The 21,200-nt window shown below is 45.9% G+C and overlaps 1 protein-coding gene across 1 annotated transcript in view; it reads left to right on the forward strand.

Moving 5' to 3' along the window:
- Positions 1 to 2,137, forward strand: part of LOC115324942 (venom metalloproteinase antarease-like TtrivMP_A) — a 116,954-nt gene extending 114,817 nt beyond the window's left edge. Inside the window, exon 14 of the mRNA XM_029985639.2 lies at positions 1,994 to 2,137. Coding sequence (XP_029841499.2) covers positions 1,994 to 2,137 — 144 coding nt within the window. The remainder of the gene's footprint in view (positions 1 to 1,993) is intronic.
- Positions 2,138 to 21,200: the final 19,063 nt, after the last annotated feature.

The following is a 21,200-nucleotide window of genomic DNA, read 5'->3' on the forward strand; positions in this document are numbered from 1 at the left end:
ATCCCATTTTCTGTCTACTTCGGCTTTTGCTTCCCCCCTTTGCTTGGAATGTCTGTGTTCCCTGGATGCTTCCTGGCGTCTCTCTATGGCGTTCTTAATCTCCCCATCCCACCAGCTCTTGGGTTTATGCCTTCCTTTTCCTTTTTCTCTAGGTCGGACCTTGGATAGCTCTAGCTCAAATAATATCATTAAATTTGTGTAAGTCGATTCTGCTGTGGTATCGCCAGAAATTAATTCCTCAATTTGTTTGGTTGCTATCTCCAGTTGCTTCTCCGAGTAAAAGATCCTATCTGGTTGTTCATCTTGCATCTTTCCTTTCCCGGTTTCTCTCGTAAAGCTCAGCTCGATCCGTTTGTGATCATTACCCAGGCTTCTGACCCCAAGTTCATCTATGTTCATTACCTTTAGCCTATCATACATCCTATGCGACATTAGTGAATAATCTATCGTCGAATGCAAACTCCCTACCTCCCAAGTTATGAGCCCTTCACACTTCTCGGTACTGTTGCATAAAACCAAGTCATGTCTTTCACACATATCTAGCAGCATGTTACCTGTCGAATCCGTGTACCCGTCCATATCTTCAATGTGTGCATTCATGTCTCCTAGTATAATAATCTCACACCCCCTCCCTAGTTCATTAATGTCACTTGCTATACATTCTATAATTCTACAACGGTCTGGACAGCTACCGCCATCTGTGAGCGATGGCAGCAACCAGAGTTTTGTGTTGACATTTCTTTGCAAGGGACGCGATCCTGGGGAAACTAGCCCTTAACAGCTCCGCTGTAAAAAGCACATTGGTATACCTTGATAGCCTGCCCTCTTCTGCGGCAAAGCTTCTTGGTGTCTTGGTTGAGCCACATAAAGAAGCAAGAGCCACAAAACCTCTTGTTTTTTTTTAAGCAAACAGGTCTGGCTCCTGTTTATAGACGATAAACCTTGGTTTTCATGAACAGTATCGTGTCCATAGTGGTCACGGCTCGTGTAAATTTTACACATTTCATTTTTTCCTCCTTTTTTCAATCCTCTCTTTAATGTCCCTATTCGTCTCTCCTTGCACAGTGTAGCCAAACGGAAAAATTATTCCAGTTCACCTCTCTGCCTTCCTCTTTTGTTCTTATATCTTTCCTTGAGTACAGGTTCTTACTGAGTCAAGTTGATATTTAACAAAAGCGAAAACAAATTTTATTAAGTTTTTGCCTTAAATGTCGTAAGCGTGAAAGGCAGGGGACTGGTAGAAATCTGGACTGAAGCTCTATTCTCAACTGACGTTTTAATAAAAAAAAGAAAAAAAAAGAAACACAAGGAAAACAATAATATATCAAAGGAATATCGTTGCAAATGTTGCTGGAGTAAATTCTTTGTTTGTTTTGTTTGTTCAATATGGGGGGGGGGGGTACTTAATAAAACATTATAAAAATCTAATACAAGATTGAACAAAAAAACTATTATTATGGACAGAAAAAATCAGTTTAGTAAAAATAATTCAGGTACTGAAGTTTCCTCGATGACAAAGACACTGAAGGCGCTTTGATGACCTGACCTTCAAATATTTCCTGTGTTTTCTTATGAAACCGCCTCACGATCCCGATGCTTCCATACGACAGTGCGCATCCACTGTCCGACACATGCACGGCGACATTCAACGACGGCGAGTTTTTGAGAAAGAGCGCATGTTTTTTTTAGCCTAACCTGCAAACGTTAGGCTAAGAGTTTATCCTATAACGCGAAAATACTCCACGCTGAAAAACGGTTTGATGCCATAATGATAAAATGTTATAACAACAAACTGCAGAAATAAAAAAAGAAGTTGTTCATGTTGCCAAGTAGATTTTCGCGACATTTTGGACGGTTTTTAAGCATAGCGATGATCTATTATTCACACAGATTGATTATTCCATTCTTTTAATTTTAATGAGCGTGCGATGCGCTGCTTTCAAAAACAAAGCTCGTGCTGATTTACTAATTCGAAACCTCGTTTTATTTTCAGATATGTTTCAGAGACAAGTGTGGGAATTACAGCACTGATCTGCCTCAGCTACCGACTTTGCCTACACCCCAAACAACCACAACAACGATAACGACCACTACAGACAATTCTTATTACGATGATGAAGATGAAGGCTCAAATTAGAACTGACTTTTTAGGGGAAGCTCTCCCCGGTGTCACGTCTTCTATCGCGTAAACAGCATGAGGTGCTAAAAGATCTTGAAACGTCGCTATTTTGCGTATTCCTTGATAATAAAGCAAAAATATTTACTAAGAGCAGGTTCACTTTATCTGAAAAGTGGCATAAACCCTTGAAGAGGCATGATTATCTGTGTTTATAGTTAAAAGAGATAAAATTTACCAATAAAGCATTGCTTGGTAAGTCTTATCTTGTACAATTTGATTGAGTTGCCCCATGTGCTCAAAACGATATGTAGAGTATTTCTTATTCCCATCCTGCACTCCTTTAAATGTGGCGTCCCAAGCCATAGGAACTAGAAATGAAACACAAACAGACCCAGGTGAGCGATACGTGTGCTTAACATTATACCGCGCCATTTTAATTATATTACTATTACCTACCGTCAACCAACATAGATACTATTGCGGGGAAGCCATATCAGAGAAGATTATGCTCACCTTGATAAAACTCCACCGTCTTGCAATTCTCTAAGCTTGTCTTGTGGCACCACTTCTAAAATATTATATAAGATCAAGTACTGCCTATGCTTTGGTATATTTTTTTATTAGGGTGTCATGCAGCGCCTAACATGTAATACTGCGAAGAGGAGACTTTTATACATTTAAAAGAATACAAATAGAAACAAAATTGACATGAGCATGCACAAGTTTCAGTTGAATTGCTAAGTAAAAGGGGGAAAAACGTAAACATGAAACAGCATAAATGATTGAAAAACAGTTCTGTAGAGGTGATGGACAAAATCTCATTTGGAAGCTTGTTCCCTTCGCTTGTTATAGAAAGAAACAAATGTATGAACTAGGGTGGGGAATAAAAATCGAGACGACTTAGTCATTATTTAAATTATGATTTAAATTGTGATTTAAATTCGAGCAGTTTGATATTTAACTCAAGTATTTCGCGCAAACATATTTTTAAAGCTAGATTTTCATTTATCATTTAGTGAGCATTTGATGCTATCTTTCTATTTTCATGTCTTCATACTTAACTAAAGTAATCATCAAACAAAAAAAATATTTACATCAGTCTGAACACTGACAGCGAGCACTGCTCTTATGAGCAATGAGGGCGGTGAGCCTTATTTCTAATTTCCACTTATTTAGTTACGTAAGGCAAATCAGAACGCGAAATAAACGTATTGTCCTATTTAAGCAAGTGAGAACTTGAAACAAAAAGCAAATGGAGCTTTCTTCCTAACTAAACAAATTAAGATGGTTTTTCTTTTCTTTTTAATATTGCCGCGCGCGTTGCCGAGCAAGATCACAGTTCACAGTCTTATCGCCCGTAGTACGGCTTGAGACGTATGACATGGACGACTTTCGGTCGTAGAGGGCGGCGTGATGAAGTCGGTGTTCCGTCGGGCATCACCTCGTAGTTCAGATCCCAGGGTCGACAAACTACTTTGTAGGGTCCGAAGTAGCGCTTCACGAGTTTCTCGCTTAAACCGCGTTGTCGTTTCGGGTTCTAAATATAAACACGGTCTCTTGAAGCGATCGAACGTCGATCTGGCAAAGGTTGTACAGGGTAGCGTCGACACGTTGTTAGTATTGAATTCGGAGTCGGGCGAGCTGGCGAACTTCATCGGCTCGTTGAGCAGCCACGTGGGCGTCGGGGCTCCCATCGTCAGCTGGTTAGTGGGGTAGCGTTGCGTCGAGCATGGTCGTTACGTTTCTGCCATGCACCAGCTGGAACGGGGTCCTTGTAATCTCTTGCACCGCCATGTTGTAAGCAAACATGGCATAGGGTAACACCTCGTCATAAGTCTTGTGATCTACGTCGACATACATTAAGACCATGTCGGCAATGGTTTTGATTAGCCGTTCTGTTTATCCATTTGTTTTCCGACGGTACGCAATTGTTCCATGGTGGCCGGTGCCACTGAGACGAAGGATCCTTTGCGTCAGCTGGGCCATGAACGATGATCCACGGTCTGTAATAAGGGCTTCGGGGGCGCCGTGCCGGTACACAATGAACTCGATGAAAAACTTGGCGACTTCGACAGCCATACTTGATGGAAAGGCTTTCGTCTCGGCGTGCCGTGTGAGATAATCTGTGGTGACGATTATCCAGCGGTTTGCCAACGCTGACGGCAGGAAATGGCCAAGTAAATCCATTCCGACTTTCTACAACGGCGTGGACGGGAGATAAATCGGATCCAGAAGACTCGTGGGATGATCTAGTGTAGTGGTAAACGCTCTTGGGAAGCCTCAGCTAGTAGAACTTTTTCCGAATCATGCCGAGCGTCGTACAGTAGCCAAGGTGTCCAGCCGTCGGCTCGTCCTGGCATCCTTGGAATATTTCTTTTCGAAGACTGGGAAGAATAACCAACAGCCATGCCGTGCTGTTGTTGACGAAATTCTCTTTGTATAACACCCCTTGCCGTATGAAGAAGGTGGGCAGTATTCGTAAGAAAGCACAGGGAACCGTACTCACTAGTCCCTCTAGGTGTTCAATGAGGCTCGCAGTTTGGAGCAGTCTCGTTGGGGTGCTGCCATGTCGCTGACATTCAGAGCGCCGAGGAAACACTCATCGTTGTCGTTTAACGTGGAGGCAGGGCCGGTCTCGGCCGGAGCCCTTAACAGTTAGTCGGCGACATTGTGCTTCCGGCCGGACCTGTACGCCACGGTCATGTCGAACTCCTGCAGTCGTGGGCCCCACAAGGCGAGGCGTCCGGAGGGGTCCTTCAGATCCGCGAGCCAGCAGAGCGAGTGGTGGTCTGTGACCACGTGAAATGGACTTCCATACAAATATCAAGGGCACTTTTTCGTTGCCCAGACAACAGCAAGGCACACCTTTTCTTTCGTTGGGTAGTTCTTCTCTGCCTTAGACAGCGTCCGACTCGCGTATGCGGTGACTCACTTTGTCCTGTCTTGCATTTGGACTAGAACCGCGCCAAGCCCGGTGTTCCTGGCGTCCGTGTGAACTGGCGTCCAGACGGACGTCTCAGCGAACTGGTCGAAATGGCCAAGGATCGGGGGCGTCTGGAGTCTTCGTTTGAGCTCATCAAATGACAGCTGGTGTTCTTCTGTCCATTCGAACTTTACGGCGTCCTTCGTGAAATGCGTCAGCGGTGCGGAAAGCTCTGCGAAGTTCCAAACAAACCGTCTGTAGTAGGCACAGAGTGCGAGGAATCTTCTCACGGCCTTTTTATCCCACGGCGGCGTAAATGCAGCTACGGCTTGGGTCTTCTCAGGGGCAGGAAAAACACCTTTGTTGTTCATGACGTGGCCAGAGAACTTTAGTTCACTACTGGCGAACTGACACTTCGTTGGCTTGCGTGACAAGCCGGCGGTCTTGATGGATTCATGTCGTCTGAGGTGGCTGGAAGTTTGCTGGTGCTGTACAAAGTCCGAACGCCATCACTTTGAATTCGTACAGTCCGTCGGGAGTGACGAACGCAGTTTTCTTGCGGTCACGTTCTTCGACTTTAATCTGCCAGTAACCACTCTTGAGGCCCATCGACGAAAAATAACGGGAGTGGCGCAGTCGGTCTAACATATCGTCTATGCGGGACGCGGATAGACGTTCTGCTTAGTCACAGCGTTCAGTCGACGATAGTCTACGCAGAACCTCAAGGTTCCGTCCTTCTTTTTAACAAGGACAATTGGGAAAGCCGACGGACGTTTTGAGGGTTGAATGATGTCGTCGTTTAGTACTTCCTGGACATGATCTTGAATCAACTACCTCTTAAGGAGACTCGATACGGCGACTGGTGTACAGGGAGCGCGTCGTCGTCGGTAATAAAGCGATGTTTCGCTACTGGTGTTTGGTGAACTTTCGACGACGTGGCAAAACAGTCACTGCATTCGGCGAGGAGATCAACCAGTTGCCGGCGGTTAGGAGCTGGGAGCTCGGAGTGGACGTCGAGCTGCTGCGGCGACGTGTTCTTCTGTTGTGACGACGAGGTTTCCTCGGAGATTCCGGTGACCGCGGCTGGCGCCTGAAGCTCCTTTACGTGGCCCAAGGTGGTACTCTTCGATAGGGGCTGCGACTGCTCTCGATAGTTTGTCACGAGAAAGGTTGTACGTCCTTCTTGGAGATGCATTACGCCTCGTGCGACGCCAGTTCCTTTTTTAAGGACCGGTTGCACCCTGCCTTCCAGAAGAGCTTCACCATGCATGGTTGCGCTTTTTATGACGGTGACGAAAACAATCGACCGCGGCAGCAGGTTTACAAGATCGGGTATAACTTGGACAGCGGTTGACGTCGTGTTGGCCTCCACCGGCGGCAGAACAGTCTTTCGCAGCGCCAAATGGTTTGCCCTGAGTTGTATGACGGCGCCATACTCGCAGATAAAGTCCATTCCGAGGATAACATCCCTCGCACAGTCTCGCAGAACGACGAACTTCACAGGACACGTCTGACCGTGAATCTGGACGGGAGCTGTGCATCTTCCGATTGGTGTAATGAGGTCTCCTCCGGCGGTTCGTATTCGAGGTCGATCCCACGGCGTCATGACTTTTCGAAGGTGGCGGGAGATCCTCCCACACAAGACTGAGTAGTCTGCTTCGGTGTCCACGGTTGCTGATCCGTTGTGGCCATCGATGACGACGTTAAGGTTGTTGGACACCGTTGCAGGGGTGTCGTTATGATACGTCGCGTCGAGAGAGTGGAAGCGCTCCGGCATTCTCAGAGGCTCTTTATTTCGGTCGTCTTCGGCAACGCCACCCCGGGCGTTGCCGCACTTAGTTTTTCCGACGAGACAGGGGGCCAGGTTTTCACGTCGGGGTCGGTGCATCGGCGAAACTGGACGTCGTGGTGACGGCGACCGAAACTCTCGGCGGGACGCAGGCTTGGGGGACTGAGGTTGTCGCAATTACTCCTGGATCACTCGAGGGCGTTCACCATAACGGGGCCGTGAATTCTACGAGTGAAACCTGCGCAGCCCGAGTCATCGGTATGGGCATCGGCGGTAGGTGTGTTCTGGTTCCCCGCAATGGAAGCACAGAGGGCGTTCGTCAGTCGTTCGCCACACTTCGGTCTCCCGAGTTGCCCGGGGCTCCTAGCAGGCGTACTGGACCTCGTCGTTGTGGCGTCGGTCGTGCTGCGGCGCAGAAGACTGACGTTGGGGCAACGTGACATAGGCGCGAGGAGGAGGCGGTGGCCATCGGGCCACTGCGGCGTAAGTTAGCGTGGGTTCTTCGGGTACTGCCAAGCTGATGGGAGCCTCTGGTTGGATGGCTCTCTGCACTTCTTCGCGCACGACCTCGGCGGTCGAGATCGAGGCGGCGCGATCAGCGCCGGGTAGAATTTTCCAGTTCTCTTCCCGGACGATGTCGCGGACAATTTCTCGAAGTTTCTCAGCGCTGATGCCGCCCTCGTCGATTCGGGAAAATGGCAGCGTCGATGCTATAGGCGTGCCGGCGAGTCGGTTGTAGTGGCTGGCTCGGGTCGACAGGGCACCTTTGATGTTAGTTCCTTCGGCGACTAATTCACTGACAGTACATGTGGGTTCCAAACAAGGACACCGAAGATGTCACTCTTCACCCTTCTCATCGGGACGCGCTTCTTCTTCTCCTTGGTGGACTGAGGGTCGGCGCGGCTGCTCAGGCGGAGGACGTCTTCAACAAAGCTAGTGGGCGTTTCGTTGCGTCCTTGGGTTCGTATTTGCAGGAGGTTTTCCGCTCGCTCTCGTGGTGCCTGATCCGTGAATGTCTCCTTCAGGCCGGCGATACAGGTGTCCCAAGACGCAAGTGACGCCTCGTGGTTCTCGATCCATTGCGGTACCTTCCAAAGAGAAGTAGAGGTTGTGAGGCGCTGCTCAGTGGTCCATCCATTATGGCGGGCACACGTTCGTATTACAGAAGCCAGTCCTCCACGTGCTCCTGGGCCTCGCCATGGAAGGTCGTCGGGGTTCGCTGGGCGATGGGCAGGTAAACGACGGCGGCGGTGGTCGGGGTCTGCGACGACTGGTGGTTCATTGTCGGCCTTGTTGGCTGTTTTTTCTTGGTTGGCAGCAGTCCCTATTCCAGGTGTAGGCCCTAAGTTGAGTTCAGTTGATTTTGTTTTATTGGCGCAAAAGCGTCTAAGGCTATAGAGCGCCAAAATCTGTAACCATTTTGTGAAATGTTTTCAGGAGAGGAAAGAGGGCTCTAGTGGTCAGTGATAAGATAAAAGGATGGGTATGAATCTGTGTATAAATAGTGTGGATGAAATATTAAGAAAATTTCAAAGCAAGTTTGAAGTTGACGTAGAAGTCTAGTGCTTTATAGTAATGCTAAAACATTTCTATGATTTATCAAAGGTTAATCTCCAAGCAAAAGAGCAAGGCTTAAATGCATCTGTGCTGAATAAAACTGGGCGAAGTACAATTGGCGGTATCTGGGATATGCGGGGCGCTCAAGAAGGATATGCACTACAGTTAATAGTTCTGAACAGTGTTCGCATGCAGGTGAATTCTCTCTGCAAAGCAGATACCCATGTGTTAAATGTTAAATGTCTTAAGCGACAAAGGACTACCTAAAAACGGTCCCTGTGACGGGCACTCGCGCACCCCTGTATCATTGGCTTCACAACATGGAGTTTGTTTTGGTTTCGCGGGATCATTCCTCTGGCTATTTACACTTGATACTTTTCCTTATGGTCGCTCTGTAGTCTTGGTAGAGTATGCGGTGAATATCAACCTTCCTTATAGCACATGTGGAAGCGGCACGATTAGCAGCTTGCTTGCCGGGTATACCCACGTGACCAAGCACCCAGCAAGATTATCTGCAATTTGTTGTCCTTTGCTACAGCAACCACTTTATGTTGTAGCTGAGTTATTAAAGGGGTTTTTGGAATCGCAGGATGTCTGAGAGCTCGCAGTGCACCTAATGAATCGGCGTAAACTACAGAGAAATGATGCCTATTTTTGATAATATAGTCTGTGGCCAATAGTGAACAGTATACCTCGACAGTCAAGATAGTTGCACAGGAATTAACTCTCCGCACAAATTTAAGTGATGATCTAAACACGGAACAGCCGACAGAGGAGTCGGTTTTTATGCCGTCAGTATATAAGCTGGTAAAGTCTTTTTATGCATTTTGTAGCTGAAAGAATTCCTGTTCTAAGACTTCTGGTGCGGTATTTTCCTTAGTTCACTTAGTGAGTGACAAGTTTGGTATGAGCAGATTATTTTCCCTTTGTGCGACTGTTCTCAGAAGCTGAGAAACAGGTGGCTTCATCTGAAGCCTAGCCAAAACAGTCGCGGTCTTGTTCCGGAATGAAAAGGGAGGCTTAACAGTGGGCTTACTTTCGAAGGTTCGTTGAAAATGTGTTCCCCGACTAGTTGCCGATACAGAAGTTGTAATACGGACCGTATTCTAAGGGAATACATTAGACCTAGAACATGTCGCCTTTTCTCCAGAAACATACAATTAGCTTCAGCAGAGGCTCAGCACTGGGAATGTGCGAAACGCACCGCTGGCAAGTCGGATCTTTGCGTGATGAATTGGATCCAACATTTCCAGTGTTGCTGCACTCGCTGATCCGTACACCAAACATATTTAATCTAGGCGTGACCGCACAATATACCTATAGATTCTTAGAAGACACCGTCGATCGGAACCCCAAGTCATTAAGGAGAGAACTCTCGGAATATTAAGGGGTTTATGGCATTTTTCTTTTAGCGTTTTGATATGTTGGCTGAAAGAGAGCATAGAGTCGAATATAAGCCCTAGGAACTTATAATTCGTTTTTATCTGTACTGGTGCACTGCATATGGTCAACGAAGTAGTCGGGATCACAACGCGTTTTCGTGAGAAACAAACACAACGGTCTTCTTCATGGAGAACTTAAATCCTTTATTCTCAGCCCACCATGTGACATTTTAATAGTCAGTTGAACGCGGCGTTCGCAGATTGAAAGATTACATGAGGAAACAGCGACCTGGAGGTCATCTACATAGAGCAAATATTGAACTGATGGTGGTATGACACGCGATAGAATTGATGTTGATATTAAACAGAGTAAAACATAGGATACCGCCCTGTGGAACACCATTTTCCTGTACAAACCATCGTGAGTGTACAGACCCCAGCCTTACTCGGGAGGTGCGTCTATCTAAATAGCTCTCAATGGCATGGAACGTACGGCCCTGGATACCCAATGTCAATTAAGTTCCTCAAACTTCCATACCCGCCAGGCAGTATCGTGCGCTTTTTCGAGACCGAAAAACACAGAGGCAGGGCTGTATATTGACAAAACCCTCTCGGACATTTGTCTCCAATTGAACCAATTGATCCTGTTTCGAGCAGGACGAGCGGAAACCGCACTGGTATTTATCCAGGATGCAATGTTTTTCCAAGTGCTATATCAGCCATCTATTTATCGTTTTTTCGAAGGTTTTACAAAGACAGATTGTCAATGCTGTAACTAGTAGCAGCATCTGAGTTCTTTTCTGGTTTAAATGGAGGGATAATTGTAGCCCTTCTCTATGCTGATGGAAAACGTCCCTTCTCCCATATTATGTTGAAAAGGTATAAAACCAGATTGAGTGTAGATGGGCGGAGATGATTCAACATGAAGTAGTGGATACCGTCAGAACCAGCTGCCGAGGGTATGACACTTTGAAGGACCATCTTTAGTTCAATAAGGGTGAAAGATCTATTATATGGCTCCCGTGCACCGCCAGGTGCCTTTATGGTCCTGGCTTCTTTCTCCTGTCTTAGCCGAAGAAATGAAAGTGAATAGTGCCTAGAACTTTAAACTAACTCGAAATGTTCCTCGAGAATGACGGCTAGTTCATGTAGACTTTCTGGACAGGTTCCGTTGCAGGATAACAGGGTAATGGTGAAAGCAAGATAGGATCCATTGATTTTGTTAATTCGGTCCCAGACCTCTTTCGGGGTTGCGTGGCCATTTATTGATGTCGCATACCCTTGGAAACTTGTTCTTTTCGACTGCCGGCCAATCTACCGTGCACGGGCCTTCATTTGTTTAAAGTGAAAACGATTGCTTGATGTCGGATACAGTCGAAATATAATCTATGCCTTGCTTTTTTTTTGTGATTCTGTGCATTCTTTATTAGACCAAGCATTGCGACGCGTGGGAGGTGTCTCAAGGTCATGAGAATTTCCATTATGGCTGCCTAAAGGATACAATTCATTCAATATTCGTTCACTTCATCAATTGAAAGCTTGTCAAGAGATGTGCATGCGAGTAGTGAGAATTGGCTGAATTCTGACCAGTTTGCCTTCTCAAATTTCCAGCGGCGAGTTCGTGTGGGGAGGGTAACACCTGGGTTATTTCGTCTTAAAAGAATTCGCATGTGGTCACTGCCTAAAGGAATATCTGTAACCTGCCATGAAAACAGTGAAAATAAAATAGGTTCACTTATAGAGACGTCAATTGATGTAAATGAGTTTGGGAGTGCACTTAAGTATGAAGGCTTCTTTTCGTTAAACAGACACAATTTTGCTGACAAAATAAACCATTCGACGATTGCTCCACGAGTATCGCGTCTAGTACTGCCCCATAAATAGTTGTGTACAGTAAAATTGCCAAGAATAATGAATGGATGGGGGAATTGAGTAATGAGTAACTCAAGGTGTTAGCACCTTACATGAAAGTTTGGAGGAATGTAAACTGAACAAAGGGTTATAAGGCGGTCTCAGAATGCGAAAAGCCACTGCTTCCAAGGCGGTGTGCAGGGGAACCTCAACATATGCAGCAGATTTTTGCACTACTATGGCCACGAAGCCGCAACAGTGAGAAGAGTGATCTCTATCCTTGCGGAAAAAATAAAAGTGCCTAAAGACACTTGAATGACTCTCTTTCAGGTGCGTTTCTCTGAGACACACTGCCAGTGGACGATATTCCTCCAAAAAGGAGCAAACATGTCATAGTTGAACCGGAGACCTCGGCAATTCCGTTGAATAAGACTCATTGTCGGTGACATGTTTGAAACTCGGGACCCTGAGTTCGTAGCCCTAGCGTAGGAGCAGCTAAAGCTTTAATGCACCGCTCACAAGACACGGCTCTAAGGAAAATCTAAAGACGAATTTAATAAAAAACGAAAGAAAACATCAATGGGTGAGGATGTCAGAAAGAGGGCAGTTCCGACCAAACCTTTGAGGGAAAACAAATAAAAGTAGTGCCCCAGGTGAGGGACTTGCCAATAGGCCTCTGGCTGATCCTTGTGGATCTGCCCCCTCTGACCTCCAAGGGGGTCGAGACTTCGGGCTAACACCACTGGCGAGGTAGTCGCCGTTATTCCTCTGTCTCAACTGATCCCTAAGAGTGAGTGAGGTAATGCAGGTGAGCGACAACGAACATTGATTCTGTGAGGTGAATGAAATGTTAATGAGCATTTTTGGGAGGGTTGAAACAGCATCCACGAATAAGCACTTGCTATGTACCAGCCTCAGGACCAGTCGCTTCAGTCTTTTTCTTTGGGGTCTTAACGGTTGACCAGATTTCACCACCCTTAGGGCCAGGTGGAGGCTCCGACGGAGAGCTGGAGACATCCATTGCATCAACCTCGCGGTGCGAGGAAGATGAAGGGCGCCCCGCCCCTCAAGGCACTGTCATCACAGTTTTCTCACGAGGACGTGCGGGCAGACGGCGCGGGGCCGTCATTTTTGAGGATGCGGTTTGAGTTGGATCCCTCTATTATTGAGGGATTCCAGGTGAGACTTTGGGTACTTGGGGCTTGCGAAAAGCCACACACAGCCAGAGGTGGGAGTGCGTGCGCCCATGGTACGGGATCCATTGTGACGCCACTCACCAAACACCTACTAACGCAGGTGTCCCCTGCGAAGGTCTAGGTCCTGGGTGAGGTGACTTACTCGGGTGTCGGTGGTGTCTTCGTTGGTTCTTCGTGGGATTGGTGCCGGACTTGCACTGCAGCCTACCCCTCGGAGGGGTAGGCTGCAGGGGCATGCGTTACCCCGCACCTCCACAAAAATGTCACGAATGAGGAGCGATAGCAGGCGAATTACTGAGCAACTTGAACGTTTAATGAGGCGAACTTGTGCCAAAACAAGTGAATAGATGATAACATGAGAGCGTCGCGGGCGTCGAAGTCGGCGTAACAGCTGGATCGAACGCTGGGGAGAAACTGACTGCGGCTTGCCACGCAGAGCCTTATATGTACACGCGTGGGCTTCTGGAACAATAGCCGCAGAAGGTTCGACGTGCAGAACATTCGGACCTCGAACAGTCAACAAGGTTCTCGAGTTCACCGGAAATCTAAAGTGAAAGAATAAATTAATGACACGCAGCTCCCAGGAATCGAACTTTGGGCTTCCACACGAAAGTCAAGCGCGGTAACCACTCGGCCACGCACGCGCTCACTCGACGATGCGCGTGGCAAAAAGGATACCGCATCCAGTGAGACTGAAGTGGCAGAACCCATAAACATCGACTTCAAGCAGACCGGGAAGCGAAAACAGGACCAGACACAACACAAGACCTCACCCGATGACACGGCTAATGAAGAACCACCGTGGCAAGCAGAGGAACCCAAGAAAAGCCGTGTCGTGAATCGTGACCAAGACCCAAGTCCTCCGGGATGGCCTCAAACATAAAGACTCGTAATATGTGGCATTCACCGAACTTTTTCTGGAATATAGGCAGCTTAAAAAGGTATTCTCGGGTGAGTTTTAAAGCATTCTCCTTTTAATACAACATCACGCTTGAACCTATCGCGCCTATTCAATGCCAGCTTAAATGTCAGGGGGTTAAATATTTAAAAAAAACAATAAGAACTCCAACGACTTCTCAGTGACGAAAATATAGACATTCTAGCCCTTCAGCAAACTAAAATTGACGGTAGTGAACAGATTCAGTATGCCTTATAACCTTTTTTAATAGGTATGAAATATATGTCAGACAAGCCACTGGTGTGTCGGCAATGTGTTTTTTTTTTTGTTTCTCAGGAAGACGATTGACCTGACCGATTTAAAAACCCCGACAGATGACGAAGGCAGACTTGTTATTTGTAATTTCAGGGCTAACAGTCAACTGTGGCGTGTGCTGGGCATTTAAGGTCCTAACGCAATTACGAGAGAGAAGCTTTTCTTCGTCAATTAGAATATAGCTTAAAGTATGATAGGTATAATGTGTTACTAGGATACTTCAACCGCGCGTGTAATCCAGAAGATAGTTCATCAGCAATTACAAGTAACGACAGAAGCGCTCAATTTTTGAAATCCATGCTAGATGAAAGTGGGCTGGAGCGCGTCGCGGAGATGCAAGGTTTCCGATGCGATTTGCGATTTACTCACTTTAAGCTATCATCATACGCTTGTTTAGACAGGATTTATGTTTCCACGGAAGTTAGCACATGCACCAGGAGATACTCTGTCAAACCGATCTTTTTCACCGATCACTGCCTCGTAACTGTGATTGTCAGCCAAAGAGAAAAGGCGACACGAAAGTTCAACTGGAAACTATGGAAATTTAATGTAACGCTGCTAAAAGACGAAGTTTTTACAGATGGTGCTAAAAACCTTTTAAGGAAAGTGACTAAGGATTGCAGTATAAGTTATAAAGATAAATGGAAGTTTCTTAAACAGGAAGTTTAAGTAATAGCCATAAAAACGTCGTCTATTTTTAACTACAATGCAGTAAAGCATGAAAAAAATAATTCAGCAGCGCTGGCTAGAACTCTTTAAGGTCTAGAGTGATAAGCCAGGGAGACGGCTACAAAGATAAAAGAAGTGAAAGCCAAACTTCAAGCTTTTCAAGATAAACATTATTGTGGAGCGGAAATGCAGGCAAGAGCCGAGAAGTTTCTCCTCGGGGAACAGCCCACGAAACGTGCGCTGGCTGATGAACGAAAGTTTGCGCTGGCAAAAATTAATTTCTGCAGTGGAACGAAGCGGGGCTGTCATAAATGGAAGGGGTAGCATTGAAAGGGCGTTTGTGACGTGCCATGGCCAACTGTTCGGAGTCAAAGATATGCCTAAGGATATGACAGCCATCAAAGAACTACTCCGGATAACACCAGAGCTCTCGCAAGGTGTTAAAGAGTGGATGGAAGAACCCATCACGTTGACGGAAATAGAAAGAGCCATCGAAGGCCTTGCCACCCACAAAACGCCTGGTCTTGATGGTCCTGCGCAGAAATCTATCAGCCCTTCCACGCCCTAATTTTTCCTTTTTATTACGAAGTTATACGTGAAGCTTACGAGCTCAAGGCACTACCACCATCGTTCTTACAATCGCATACAAAACTGATACCTAAATCTAATGACATTGTTCAAAGGCAGGGGGTGTTGGGGTACCAACCTATAGCATTAACTAACGTCGATTATAAAATATTTGCGAGAATTTTATCACGACGAATCTAGTATATAGTCTGCGATTCGGTAGGTGACCACCAGACGTGTGGAACCAAGGAGACGGTAATTCAGTTTAATAATCATGTAGCACGAACCGTTTTTGAAAGCGAAGAGTCAATAGCTGTAAAAGTGCCGCCCGTAACGCGTTATGGGCGGCACTAAAACGTTGCTTATTTTTTATTTAGAACACATAGCCCGGATGATAATAAAACGTCGTTCGATGACTTCACCACGAAAGTTTTGTCAATGACCATGCCACAAGGAATGGTTGTAATTACAATCACCAAGAATTAAAAAGGGCTTGGGCAGCAGACCGACGAGTCCTTGAAGTTTTTGAAAATGTAGGGGATTATTAGGTGGCAACTAGAGTGACACAAGAGTAATGACCCTACTGAAAAAAACCATTTGAAATTCAAACGGGTGGCAAACTGGTCGCCCGTTTGAATCAAACCTGCCGATCCGTTTGGATCAAACGTGATTATGGGATACGGGTTCCCGTTTGAAAACGGTACCCGTTCGAAACGGTACCCGTTTGATACAGGTGCCCGTTTGATACGGGTGCCGTATGGTACGAGTACCCGTTCGACATGGCACGTGACCACACGTTTGAACGCGCCCTTCGAAATGGCAAATTATGCCCTAGCCCTAAATGGGTATCGTCTGGGAGGTTGGTTATCTTAAACATATTTAAGACGTCCCGAAACTCATAAACGTATTTATATCATGGAGAAAACGCGTAGAACAAATGCACTCGCGTAGGTGCTTGTAAGTGGACAGGAAAACCGACACAAAAGATTGTTTTCAATTCTCCTCGAAGTTTATTACCTCTTCTGTAGAAGTACAAACGTGCAAGCGATCTGTGAACACTATACAGGTAGACGTTCGGGGAAATTATTCTCCTGGCTGCCGCGCGAATAGGCGCTGCATAATTCTTTAGATAATTTAGAAGAGTACGCGTAGAAGAACGGTCAATCGTTGCCAACACGTAGGTTGCAGTGCACTTACCATAACAATAGCAGACTTGAAAGAGGTAATCCGTGATATTTGTCGACACGGTCAAAGCAGGACAACCATACAAACACAAACGAGAGGGAACGGCTCCTTGGAAGTTTCAACACGATGCGGCGCACAAGCTGTCAGTTGCCGAACCCAACCAAACCGCGAGAATTTGCGACTTCTTTGAAGAATCGCTCGTTGCCGACATACACGTGGGTCTTTTCGAACACTGATAGCTTTGGTGCACATCCAATACGTTGTCGAGAGGCGTCCCAATAAGACCGCAGGGTTAGGCGACAGATTGAAGCAGGTAGGACGAGCGAACTTCGAGCAGCAACTGACAACAAGCAGACAAAGAAAAAAGCGGCTGCAAGGCGCGCCCTTCCGGATCTCGATGCTTATCAGCGTGTAGCTCGCGCGCTGCTGTGGGTCACGTGACAGGGGTGACAAGAGAGGAGGGAGGGGGCGAGGTCAAGGCGCTGGGACCACCGGGACAGCCCCTCTCCCTCTCCCCAGGCATTCCAGGGAGATGCGTTTTTGTAGTCCCGAAGAACAAACGCGCGCGCGCGCGCTCGCGCTCGAACTTTGGAAATGGCGGCGGGGCTGCCAGAAGCTCGGCTTGCGCCCGAGCGAAGAAAGAACTCAGCGCAAGCTCGTAGTTTGAGTGCTGCAACGGCGGGCGTGCTCTCGCAATGCTCGATGTTCTTGCAGCCGCGTGTACGCGTGCTACCTTCGCTGCGTCTTGAATTAAAGTGAAACGGAGTCTAGACGTACATTCTTTCACGCGGTCGCGTCTTCTGCGAGAGATATTCGAGCTGAATAAGTAAATTGAGGCAACAAAAATGGACAAAGTATTAAAGGTCTGTCAAAAATACCGGCTCACCAACGTCGCGCGTTTACGTAAAACAAAAAAAAAAGTGTTAGTTTTAATTGCAGTATAATTGAAAATCAGCGCAATTGAAATATAAATATAATTACTTGCATTACGCGGACGATCTGAAATCGATGAACCGGCGCTCCCAGCCTTCCGGAAAACATTGGCTGCCACGGCTGAAACGCTAGGCGTGCCCACGCCGCCGATCTGTACGTTCAATATCAAACGGGCTCCGGAGAGCCGTTTGATTAAACCGGTGCAGTTTGCAACATGGTCGCCGGTTTGAGCAAACGTGCGACAACTTTGCCCAAACGAGTCGCCCATTTGCCCAGACGAGCGACCCGTTTGCCAAATCGGTGACCGTTATGGCTCATACGGGGGACCCCTTTGAGCCATACGGGCGACCCCTTTGACAAACTGGTGACCAGTATGGTTAAATGGTTACCGGTATGGACCCGTTTATTTTCATATGGGCGCCAAATGGGTTTTTTCAGTAGGGGAGGCGGTCAAGAAGAATTCGAACTGCAACTGCCTCAAGTGAAGTCTTTAGAGGGACTGGAGCGCAGGCAACTCCACTCTGTACTACCACTGCCACACCACCCGAAGGGTTCGATAAAATGCGGTCCTTTCGGAAACCCTGATGACAATGTAGCACTTTTGCGTGGGTGTCACTCCTATAAGCACAAGGCCACATTACTGAGCTCATCAAAGAAAAATGTATGTCATTAATGTTTTTAAAAAGGCCGCGACAATCTAACTGCATGATGCTAAAATTGTGGACCTTTGCAAAGTTCATAAGAAATAAAAATAACTGTCAAGAGTAAGCAAATTTTCTACGTCTTAAAATCTATCTTTAAACGCGCAGCAGTGTCATTCGGCCTTCCCGTGGTGCCACTGGAGACCGGAAAGAGAGACTCGGAACATGAGTGGGGTCTGTCCTCGTGGGACCTTGACCCACTCTCGTCCATTGCCTGAGCTAGAGCCACAAAGGCTTTTCTACTTGGAGGCCCGTGAACTTGACGGCTACCCCGGTTCCAGAGGTCCACCACAGGAAGCAGGACTACGTCCCCGACCTCGCGGTAGCTGGGATAGACAAGCAGTGAGTGCAGGACCCTGTGCAAGGAGCGCAGACACCTGCTCTTGGGTGGATTCTGGCGGACCAGCATGCACCCTGTCATCTCGGGACGGAGCAGTGCGCACCGTTCCAGAGGTACCTTTCGTCTGCGACGAGGTGGCCTTCGTCTGCTCGGTTGATGCATCCGAGCCTTCTGTAAGACACCTCCTGAACCTTGCGAAACCACCTCAACAAAAGAGCCCCTCTGGAAACTCAACAGGCGACGCTTCGCTTCAAGATAGGAAATGTTTTCTTTCACTTTCAGGGTCAGAATTTTCTTTTCTCCTTTGAAGTGTTCACGTGACCTAGAATATGCGGGGTGCTGGCCTTTACAATTGACACATTTCATGTTTTCACAACAGTCGTGGGCGATGTGCTCACAAATACCGCACCTGGCACGTGTCTCACGGCCACGGCAGGACCACGATCGATGCCCAAAGCGCTGACAGCGAAAACAACGAACACAATTAGTATGTAAGGGTGGAACCTACAATTCAAGAAGCCCGCCTTCACGGAAGGAGGTAGGCTGTTAAGCTCAAAGGTAAGGATCAGGTTTCGCGTAGGAAGTTCTTTCTCATCTCTGCGGATGGTGATGCGCTTTTCAGCAACAACACCCTGGCTGCATGCACCTTCAACAATCTCTTCCTCCTGACTCTCCATCAGGTCGTCCTCAGATATAACCCCGCGAATGGTGTTGAGCGTACAGTGTGCAGAGACGCTCACTTTTGCGTCAAGGATATGACTGAGGCACAGAAACGCTGCTGCCTGATTTTTATCAAATACTTCCATCAAAAGGTCCCCAGAAAAAGTCTTTTTTTTTTCATTAAACCTTTCCCCTAAAAGTCTCTTAAGTCCTTAGCCACAAGAAAAGGGGAAAGTTTCGACATCGGGTTCGTCTCAACTTCGGAATGTACAAAGAAAAACTTAGTAACATAGTCGGTGTTATTCTTGTCCAAAGGTGGGAGATATGCGTCGGTGCGGACCCTTTTGAGGGGGCTGATCAGAAGATTTAATTTTGGAACCCATATTAATTGGGAGGTTTTCGGAACCTGTGGGTGCTGCTCACCACGGAGCCGAACGAGGGATAGTTAACGGACCTTAGCAGAAAGGGTTTTGTGGAACCGTTACTCTACTAGCACAGCCCAATAGTAAAACTTGTCTAATATAGATCAAGATTTAGATTACGATTTAAATATTGGCTTAAATCATCGTGATTTTATTCTCCTCGCGTCAAGGTGAAAAAAGTATGATTTCTTATTTAAAAGAAAATCGTATTTATTTGATTTCAAATAAATTCATTCCGTTTAAATCACTGAAGGTCAAAATAATGGTTCTTAAAATGTATGCATTCTTAAACACAAAAAATTAATTGACTGATCTGTTAAATCACTAATAATAATGCGGATGAAATAATTACCCTAAATTTAAAGTAATTTTATAAACAACTCTATTTATATATTAGAAGGAAACCATCTTAATATTTTTTTAAGTTAGTGATAAAGCTCAATCTTTTTTTTTCTTTCCCGTTTCTGACTTGCTTGTAAAGGACAATACTCTTTTTATTTTGTTGTTTCTTTCTTTAGCGTTCTCCTTTTCCTTACGTAACTAACTAACTGGAAGGGAGAAATAAGGTTCACCGCCCTGATTGCTCAGAAGAGCAGTACTCGATGCCAGCGTTCAGACTGATGTAAATATTGTTCCTTTGATGATTACTTCATTTAAGTATAAAGACATGAAAATAAAAAGAAAGAATCAAATGGTGAATAAGTGATAAATGAAAATATAACTTTAAGAATATTTTTGCGCGAAATATTTGACTTAAATATCAAAGTGGTTGAATTTAAATTATGATTTAAATAATGATTAAATCGTCTTGATTTTTACTTTCCACCCTGGTTCATACATTTGTTTCTTTTTATAACAAGCATATGGAACAATCTACCGAATGAGATTTTGTCCATCACCTCTACAAAAGCGTTTTTCAATAATTTATGCTGTTTCATGTTTACGTTTTTTTCCCCTTTTACATAGTATTATAACTGAAACTTGTGCATGCTCATGTCAAAGTATTCTATATTTGTATTCTCTGAAATGTATAAAAGTCTCCTCTTTGCAGTATTACATATTACGCGCTGCATGGCAACCTAAAAAAAAATATACCAAAGCATAGGCAGTACTTGACCTTACTTAATATTTTAGAAGTGGCGCCACAAACGAGCTTAGAGAATTCCAAGACGGCGGAGTTTTATCAAAGTGAACATAATATTCTCGGATCTGACATTCCCTCAATAGTATCCACGTTAGATGAGGTACTATAATTAAAATGGCGCGGTAGAATGTTAAGCACACGTATCGCTCACCTGAGCATGTTCGTGCTTGTTTCTAACTCCTATGGCCTGGGACGCCACATTTTAAAGGAATGCAGGATGAGAATTTGAAATACTCTGCATATCTTTGTGAGCACATAGGGCAACCCAATCAAATTGTTCAAGATAAGACATACCAGGCAATACTTTATTGATGAATTATATCTTTCTAACAATAAACACAAATCCTCTTGCCTTTTCAATGTTTACTGCCACATACTAGGGGTTGTGAGCATGCTCTTCGTAAATATTTTTGTTTTATTACTAAGGAATACGCAAAGTAGCGACGTTCCAAGATTTTTGAGCACCTCATGCTGTTTACACGACACAGGACGTGACACCAGTAGAGCTCCTCCTAAAAAGCCAGTTCTAATTTGAGCTGTAATCATCAT

The sequence above is a fragment of the Ixodes scapularis genome, unplaced genomic scaffold (assembly GCF_016920785.2).
Source record: "Ixodes scapularis isolate PalLabHiFi unplaced genomic scaffold, ASM1692078v2 PGA_scaffold4__175_contigs__length_147842914, whole genome shotgun sequence".
Taxonomy (NCBI): domain Eukaryota; kingdom Metazoa; phylum Arthropoda; class Arachnida; order Ixodida; family Ixodidae; genus Ixodes; species Ixodes scapularis.